The sequence below is a fragment of the Taudactylus pleione genome, unplaced genomic scaffold, assembly GCF_031769625.1.
Source record: "Taudactylus pleione unplaced genomic scaffold, aTauple2 ptg000376l, whole genome shotgun sequence".
Lineage (NCBI taxonomy): Eukaryota > Metazoa > Chordata > Amphibia > Anura > Myobatrachidae > Taudactylus > Taudactylus pleione.
The window spans coordinates 2,685,312-2,695,233 of NW_028284777.1; the positions used below are offsets into that span (position 1 = coordinate 2,685,312).

Here is a 9,922-nt window from a genome sequence, read left to right on the forward strand (position 1 = left end):
TTACAGTAGACTGTTTATGGTACTTACCACGAGATTTATGATGCGAATAGAGGCAGTTGAATATTTGTAAATGTAGTTTCATACTGCAGACAAGACAACATGGCTTGAATCGCTTAGATATAATACTATAATAAATGACAATACATATTGCAGGACTGTTCTATAGCCAGTTATCGGGCGTAAACCATTTCAACACACAAATAGAATATAGCAAATATAAGTCACAAGAACAGAAAGTCCACAAGAAAGGAAAGTACTTTATAAAGTTTTGTTCTGCTTCTTATGCATGCTGTTGTTGTGTTGTTGTTGTTGATTTACAAATGCAACATAAATCATATTATTTCCATTAAAATACTATAATGCTCAGGGAAATTAGCTCTCCAATATATGTTTTATGAACTAATATACATGTTTCTTTCGATATCCACTTTCTATTTTTAAACATAACAACTGCACAGAATGAAGGTGCTGTGATCACATGGACACCGTGCAAACCGAAGAAGCATGTTTGTGGGTCGAAACGTTGCCTGATGTAAAGTATACGCTGTTGCAACTTAAAAAGCTAAACGATTTTTAGGTCACAAGTCGACCTAAAATAGAAAAAAAATAGCATTTCTGTAATCTGCTATTATGCGGCTGATTGATATTTGTAATTCATATTTATTGTGGTTTTGTTAACATTAATGAAACTTATGAACGTATACAAATTGCTCGAGCAATACACATAGAGTAGCATTGCCCAATTAGCATACATGTATTAACAAACTCCCACACGCACTTACTATTTGGGCAGTATTACCCTGTGCTACTCAATTGGTCTCCCACAGAAATAAACTAGCATAAAGGAATATTTACCAGTCAAAAATATGCTTAAGATATATTACATAGCAAGTTTAATGAAGTAGACTGTTTATTTTCGTTTTCCACGTGGCTTTGGATGTTAAAATAAAACAGAAGGAGTTTGTGTACAAAAAGCATACAGTAGGTGACATCACTCACACAACTACATTAAAAGGAAAAATTCGCGTGGATTACTAGAGTAATAAACACGTATAGACAAACAACAAAGTGCTGAAATAATAAGAAAAAAAATGCAAACAAATGTACAAACAATGACCATTGTTATCAGTTTTATTAGATCTCTCATGAGATCAGATTATTAAGAGTTCTTCATTTCAAGTGGCTTCGCTTACGATCTAGTCACCTTGAATAGTTGTATTGTTGTTATTGTTTTGAATAAAAAAGTGCATTATATTCCTCATGATATTGCAAAGTCCTTTTTTGCTTTCCATAACTGAAACACTTTTTTTATACATATAAATTAATAACCGTTAAGATGCCAAGATATGACTGCAATTTTATCTTAAAAAGGATGTAATTTACATATCCTATAGTAAATCGTAGCATACCAAAAACAAATCAAAACAAAAAAAGTTTTATATTGCAATAGTCTCTAGTTGGGGTAATATCTCCTTCAAGTGGGTGCAAACATCGATTGCATTGAGAGCTAATGTCACTTCTCTTGTTATTTCCACCTCACTCTCCAATGTATGCTTAAATTAATAATAAATAGCAAGGCTAGTCTAACCTTAGCGCCTAATAGAAAGTAATTGATTCGTTAAAAGAATTGGGGCTTAGAGGTGCTACGTGTGGACCAAGACGCGGTAGAGGGTTAGGAGGGCTGGAAAAAGAACAGATGTTGCTGATGGGCCATGTGATTTCCCCCTACCTTTATCCTCTGCATTTTTAGCACAAAAGAAGGTTACTTTACATTTAAACATTCGCATTGGAGTAACCTCCGGTCACTGTGACTCACGATTTATTTACAAGAGCCTTCAAACGAGTTGATTTAATGAATCCTTCCATAGGACTGCCAATTCCTAAGCAGTCTGGGTGTAGATTCAGGGGTAGGATTTTTTTTTCCACGTGACAATGTGTCACCCCAGTGGAAAATAACTGGGCAGAAATGTCATAGCCATCCCTTAGCATTTTCACTATGTGCAGTTTGTATTTATAATATGTATGTATGTGTTGGGCGTCTGTTATTATTTAACTCTGTGTTCCTTCATTGGCTTATAAAAATATATATACATCTCATAAAATAAAAAGTCTTATTTCGCCCTGGCTACAGGTGCAGTGCTGTCAGTGTAGATAATGGAAAGTGAGAGTGTCCAGGACCAATTGACCAGGTGAATAAGGTGTCCCGTCCATGTTCCATCACTACAGTCCCATAATTGTCCCTCTAAGAAGAACTGTCATTTTCAGACTGTGGAAGGAGCAGGGAGCTGTTTGATTTGTGTTTCTTCAGCAGCTGGGTAATCTTCTCATCATCAGAGTTAGGGTCCAGAGGCTTGTTGTAGTCATCATCCTCATCCTCATTGTCTGAAGCCCCTTTCAGCCTCTCAGTCTCAGTGTCCTGCTTTTTCTTGGCAGTGGCCATCTCTGCGGCATGCTTCTTACGCCATTTTGTCCTCCTGTTTTGGAACCACACCTGTAAAAGAAGCCACGTAACAGGAATAAAGTAAAATAAACTTTTTGTTGTTTTTGTCCACTAATAGTTTAGGTAAAATTCAGATAATTATTAAATCAACAGTATTGTATTTGTATAAACAAATGAATTTTAGAATGTAAGCTCTTACGAGCAGGGCCCTCTACCCTCTTGTGCTTCTCCCTACTTTACTTTCATCTACTTCTTGCTCACCACTAGGGCACCTAACACTTTGTTGCTTATGCTCTGTTGCTTATCTGGGTGTTATGGTCGCTAATGTAGCAATATATATTATCCATGTCCTGGTCCTGTAGTGTATTGTTCTGTAAGTCGCTTGTCTACAATTTGTTTATGTACTTTATAAGGCGCTGCGGAACACTTGTGGCGCCATATAAATAAATAAATAAATAATAATAATAATAATAATAATTTTTGAGGTGAATTAGTTATGCCCATTTAACTGAATGATTAAAAGTATAAATGTTCTTGCTCCAATAATCATTTCTAAGATACTATAAGTAGAAAGATGTTTGCTGGCTGCCCCCATGCACGTCCTACGAGAAGAGTGTGGGATGATAATACATGAGTCCTATGTACAGATTAGCATGAGCAGACATCCAAACCCCTCCTGCGTATACAGTATATTGACTGAGATCGGAATAACATCAGCCAATCAGAAACTGCCCCTGCTATGATACTAGCATCAGTTTCACAACACATTTCTCTGGTTACAAAATGGCAATACCCAAAAATGTTCTCGATCTCCTTTTAGAATCAATCTATGTACTATGAAAGATCGCTTATTTATAGACTGTTGTTATTGACGCTACTAGATATGACGCTAATCGATTATTGCTACAGTAAATTCGAAGTGTTATTTATTTTTTAAATATGATCAGGATAAAGTAATCTGATAAAGTTATGTACAATCCAGCGCGACAAATATAATCATTAGTTTTGTCGTTATAAATTAGCCAGCAGTACCTTGACATATTCACTCACAGCTATAGACGCCAGGGACAAATTACTATGATTGGCCAGAATTATGTACACACTGGTTCAAGCATTTCAGCTAATAATAATAAACGATTTATTTAACGTGCCTAGTAATTACATAGGTCAAATCATTTCTGACAACAAATAAAATATGACATAAATAACCTGTTTTACTTGTTATTATTCAGACTAACTCAAAAAAGTATCACTACATCCCAGTATGTATGTGTATATTATTTTATTTTATTTTTTCCAGGTGTTAGAAAGAACACATTTCAGTGTACAGTGTATGCTATTTTATTTAACTGTTGTGCTACTCTGTTTTACACCGTTACATATAGCAGGTGTGTGTGTATTGTTAGCTGGTAGGAGCCTGGGAATTTAGGGGGAGAATAGAATCCTGGGTGGGATTAGTGAATAGGTTGTAGTGTATTCACTATCAGACATTTACCATGACAAATGAGTGCCCCCAGATAACGTAGGGAAACAATGAAAGACACAATAGCAACAGGTGATACAGTTGCATTTGTGTTCGTCGATAAAAAAAAATTGTTCTTTTTTTTCTGCAGTTGTTTATAGAGACACAAACGCTACAATATTACTGATCAGTGACGTTACCTGGGAAACACAACTTTATTACATCAGTTTTGTTTTTTTGTGTTTTTTTAAGAGATTTCTAAAATTATATATTTACATTTTTTAATCTTATTTTTAAACTATGTGTATGGTATTTAGGCTTAAATGTAAAGCTAGATAATAATCCCATAATAAATTACAATTTGGTTATTGAATAAAATAAACAGACAAAACAAATGTTATAATGCATATAAAGTATTATAAATGAAATGTATGTTTTTTTATACTATGTGTATATTTGTTAAATACGACCTATAGCATGGAATTTGCCTCTGCTAATAACCGTTGTGTCCGGGGTGTAATGTGTGTTGTTTTACATTAAACACGTATCTTTTTCTCCTTCCTTCTCTCGCTACCTTCATCTATAAGTATATAGCCTCATTGTGTAGGTTTAGCACTCACCTTGACCTGGCTTTCTGTCATACCCAGGGAATAAGCCAGTCTGGCTCGCTCTGGTCCAGCCAAATATTTCGTTTGTTCGAAGGTCTTTTCCAAGGCAAAAATCTGCTGCCCGGAGAAAGTGGGCCGTGTGTGCTTCCTCTTACCGTCCTTGTCCAGCAACACCGAGCCGTGATCTGGGAGCAAGACATACACCACATGATGTAGTGTTAGGAAATAATCTATGGTGTCCTCTATTGAAATTATTACGCTTCAGTTAAACATAGAAACTTTACCAACTATAAAACATGTAGCCCTAACTATAAAACTTCAAATATTTCTGGAAAGCGCAAATGTAAAACATCATTAACTCTAAAATAATGCACGATTTCTACATTAAAATAGTATCTTCATTGTAAATATTATGGATTATACAATTACGTATTTCTTCAAGGTTAAAATGTATATTTATCCATGGATGCTGTTATTGTTGTTGTTGTTATTATTATTATTAATATTATTTTTATTACTTTTATTATTATTATTTTAGAATATGAAAATACAGTTATAAGATTTGTTAGATTATTATCTGCATTAAAAGTCGCAGACAATTAAATGTAATTGATTTAAATATTTTATACAGTAAGTACGGTACATAATAAAGACTACTATTATTTGTAAATGCACTGATTTATTTTAAATACATGCAAAAAATATGTCCGTATTAGATTTTTTCTATTACTTGTTTTTGTATCAAAATTGTGGATGTGCTAAAGTTACACAAAGAAACATTAATAAAAAGTGTCTACTTCATTTAATTCATGTTTGTTTTAATCAAGAAAGCTACAGAAATTCACCTTATTAACTAGCATGAAATAGGCACATATCAAATGAATCCTACAGTGTACATGGTTAAACTCCACTTTGAGAAACAATAATGAACATATTCGTTTCCAAAAATGATTTAGCCATATCCTACCCATTAATAAAAAGTGTCTAATTCATTAAATTCATGTTTGTTTTAATCAAGGAAGCTACAGAAATTCACCGTATTAACTAGCATGAAATAGGTACATATCAAATTAATCCTACAGTGTACATGGTTAAACTTCACTTTGAGAAACAATAATGAACATATTCGTTTCCAAAAATGATTTAGCCATATCCTAATTATAGTACAAATATGTATGTATGTTCGTATAAACACAGGATAAGTGAAAACTGTTTTCCCAACCTATTAAATATATAATTTATACTCGGTTTAATATGCATACAACCATATGCAAATATAACATTTTTGATGTATGAAGAAAGACCACATTGGCCATAAAACTTGTAATATTTTTATAACATGCACTCTTGCTTTTATAACAAAAAGTGTGTTTGCTACGTGATGTTTTTAATTAAACAAACTGATTAGTGTGACAATTTTAAATATATGTAACATATTTCCCAATTTCTATATATACAGTAAATAGTGATTTTCTACAATAAACTTCTGTACAACCACTTAAGGTTGCAATGTAGAGAGCATAATACAGGCTCTCACGTTTCATCTTAGTAGTTATAATAACTTTGTAACCAACATTCTTCAGACCAGCAGCTTCTGTTTGAAATACTTACGGGGGCCACAAGCCAGTCTGGCATCCCTCCAGGGGGGGCTCTGCATCATCCCTGGCCAGAAGATTGGGGTCCTGCCTGGCAGCTCTGTCAGGGGCTTTGGGTACCGGGCAACAGCCACTGCGGCGCTAGGGCTGAAGTAGAGGCCATGGTGAGGAGGTGGTGGAGGACTGAGACTGCTGAAGCGAGTGAGGCCAGCCAGGAGGCCAGCAGGAGAGGAGGTGGAGGCTACAGGGGTCGGGGACACAGAGGTGGCAGAAGCCAGGCCTGCCCCTGCTAAGGAGGACATACAGTGCATCACTGGCCGGCTCAGGATGTCATTGATGCCGTGAGGAGTTGCTGCTGAAATCTGAGGTGGAGGAGTCCCCAAGGAGGAAAGTCCCCCTGCAGAGGGGGATGAGGAGGAAGAGTGCTTCAGGGAAATATGACTAGGAGACCCCAGAGGGGGAGACGGTGAGGAGGAAGATGAGGAGGAGGCTGAGGAGGATGTGGAGGAGGAACAGGGCTGATTGGGGAGAGCATAGGCTGGGTAAAGGGGGGTCTTCATCTCTGCCATGCTGTGGAGCGCTGCCAGGGGAGGGCTGCTGAGGAGGAAAGCGCTCTGCCTGGTGCCATCCATCTGCCCTAAGGCTAACATCACCGGGCCGTGCAGGCAGACGTTGAGCAGGGGCCCCGGGACAGAGAGGTATTTCACAGTGTCTGTATAGCTGCTCCTGCTGGCGTGCTGTCTGGGGGAAGAAGGCAGAAAGTCTCTCTGTGTCTGTGAGTGCTGTGAACTCAGACAGAAGTGCAGATTACAGTAATGTCCCAGCTACAGAGTAACAGTCTCTTATCCAACAGCCAGGGCAGGAACACAGAGGATCTAATAGAAGGACAGTCCCACAGCGGCCACCTTCTTCTCAGATAGGAGTCTGGTGAGTGTGGGATGATGTATTCTCCTTCTTCAGTAGGGAGAGAGAGAGAGTCAGTGCCCGGGGCAGGGTGAGGCTTCCCTCAATGCTGGGGAAGCGGGCACTCCATATGACAGCACACACTCAGATACCAGCCCCTCATCTACTCTCTGCAGCCACTCCTAGAGAAAGCACGGAATGGAGTGCGCTCTCCCTGAGGCACACACCCGGCACCAGCACTTACACGTTGAGGCACCTGGTCACCTGCTTTGGGTGAGTAAGTGGCACTTTCCTGTCCTTCTTGTTTTCTTGAGCATAAGTAGCAGCCAGGTTACATCTCCTGCCACCGCCTCACCTTCCTTCTCCTCACTCTGCTCCTGTCTGACAGCCCGGGCGATGCTCTCAGGGGTAATACAGTGTTTCCCATCATCTCCTACCGCCTTACAGCGAGGGGACACAGACACAACTTTCAGCTGTCAATCACCCAGCGGGGGCGTGGTCAAACGCACCTATAGCACAGAACCGGCTATGAGGATGCAGGAAAGTGACGTTCGGGGTGCTTCATCACGCTTTCTGATTGGCTGACAAATCTGCCCCACACAGCGCCGAACCTCCCCTCATCTGCATATTTATCACGCCCCTCGGCATCCAATGTACTGTGTGTGATCACCGGGGCCGGCAACTTATATGTTACCTGGTGGTGGCTACACCCGGGGCGCTGTTTACTTCTGTCATGTGGGTGCCAGCAGCAACAGCAGCAGCAGCTTCCCAACCAGCTACCATGCAGAAGAGAAGGGGGATTATATATTCCCCACAGCAAAGTAGAATAGTAGCTGACCTCACAGTTCTTGGGGTCGGTCGGTCGGTCTATCTATCTATCTATCTATCTATCTATCTATCTATCTATCTATCTATCTATCTATCTATCTATCTATCTATCTATCTATCTATCCATACATACATGTATCTATTTATCTATTTATCTATTTATGGTTTATATATATACCATATTATATTTATATACATATATATATATACACGTATTTAGTGTGTCTTTGTGTGTATGTATTGTATGTATACATATATATATATATATATATATATATATATATATATATATATGTGTGTGTGCATTTCACTTGGTTTTAATCAGCCACATACATCTAATTCATATATGTTCCAGTTTGATTAAAGGGATATTGTAACTGTCCTATCAATGTCTATCTATCTATCTATCTATCTATCTATCTATCTATCTATCTATCTATCTATCTATCTATCTATCTATCTATCTATCTATCTATCTATATAGTGTATGTGTGTGTATAGGTACTTTTCCCAGGAAGAGTCACATTTAGCTGGTAATACTATGTATATACAAAGTTAAATACCTATGTGTAAAGTTATATTTCTTTAGATAATTATTTTCCCCATCGCAATTAACTGATCACGTCTACACGGACAGAATAAGTATATATACTGTATATGTACAATATAATTTAAGCACAGAATATGTCTACAGAAGCAAAGCAGTGGTATTTTTTGTAGGATTACACCCTATAGATTCTTTACCTGTTGCTGATTGCAATTTCAAAATATATATATAACCAGTGTCCCCATAGAAGGTGGAATCATTGTTTTAAAATCATTATCATCAACCTGGGGGCGAAGGGGTTATTGCTTGGTAGAGGAGAGAGCTCAGCTATGATAGCATCATGGGGGAAGCGCTGTAGATCTGGGGAGGACAATATAGTGTCTGAGCCCTAATACACTGATTAGATGTTTGCACACATGAGGTGGTGTTTGGTCATTTGTGACGGGTAGTCCTATAATGATTGCAATGAGAAATTACTAATCTGCGTGTTACTCAGATTTGTTATGGAGTAATAACTCGTTAAAGATAATATCATCAGTTCTCTCAAATGTGGTCAGCCTGTAACCCCCAATTAGTTAGCCTTTAATAACCTACATTATGGGTGTGTGTGTTTTACATACATACATATGTATGTGTGAGGGTTGTTTGATATGGTGATATACATACATACGTATATATGCAATATATATATATATATATATATACATATGCTGTATATATATATATATATATATGCTGTATATATATATATATATATATATATATATATATATCTATATATATATATATATATATATATATCTGTGTGTATGCATATATATGTATATATATGTATATATGTATGACATGCCCCTGGGCTCAATCTTAATGCTAATTCAAGAAATGATATGACTGTCCTAAACTAGCTGTAGGTGTAGTATTATCAAGGTGGGGACCACAAATCCTAACAACTTTATTTCAATTCAGGAACTTTTCTCTTTGAAAGAAATATATAACATGGCAATACTTGTACTAGATTAATGAATGCATTATAGTTGTTGCTGCAACTCCTATACAACTACAATAATGCGTATATATGTTTATTATGGATATTAATATACACAAACACACGTAGTGAATCAGCTGTACGAGTTACCCTGTTACTTTGTAGTCGCTGTATTTATTTGTTTTCATTAGACGCCTTTTATCAAGCAGGAGATACTATTCTTAAATGTAATGCCATTTCTCCGTATTGCATTAATATTTCCTATTGACTATACGATGAATGCATATGCTAAATGTTAATGACTTTTTAAATGAGTTGCATTGGCTTTTAGCGTTTACTATGAAGATGAAACAAATTCCTGATGGTGATTTAATAGCTCTATGAATGAGTATTGTGTGCACAGTTTTTTTAGATACCCATCTGTATCACCGTGCGGTCACAGACAACAGGGTTGCCAGGTCCATATCCATTGTATACATGACCTGATTACATATACTACATACATTATAGCACACGCACACATTATATATATATATATATATATATATATATAA

The 9,922-nt window shown here is 37.0% G+C and overlaps 1 protein-coding gene across 1 annotated transcript; it reads right to left on the bottom strand.

Moving 5' to 3' along the window:
* Nucleotides 1–714: 714 nt before the first annotated feature.
* On the bottom strand, nt 715–7,377 carry NKX6-1 (NK6 homeobox 1). Its single transcript, XM_088445013.1, has 3 exons — nt 6,122–7,377; nt 4,523–4,695; nt 715–2,491 (listed from the first exon to the last, which is right to left on the bottom strand). Exons 1-3 carry the CDS (start codon nt 6,753–6,755, stop codon nt 2,243–2,245), a joined length of 1,056 nt encoding a protein of 351 aa, XP_088301139.1. The 5' UTR covers nt 6,756–7,377; the 3' UTR covers nt 715–2,242.
* Nucleotides 7,378–9,922: the final 2,545 nt, after the last annotated feature.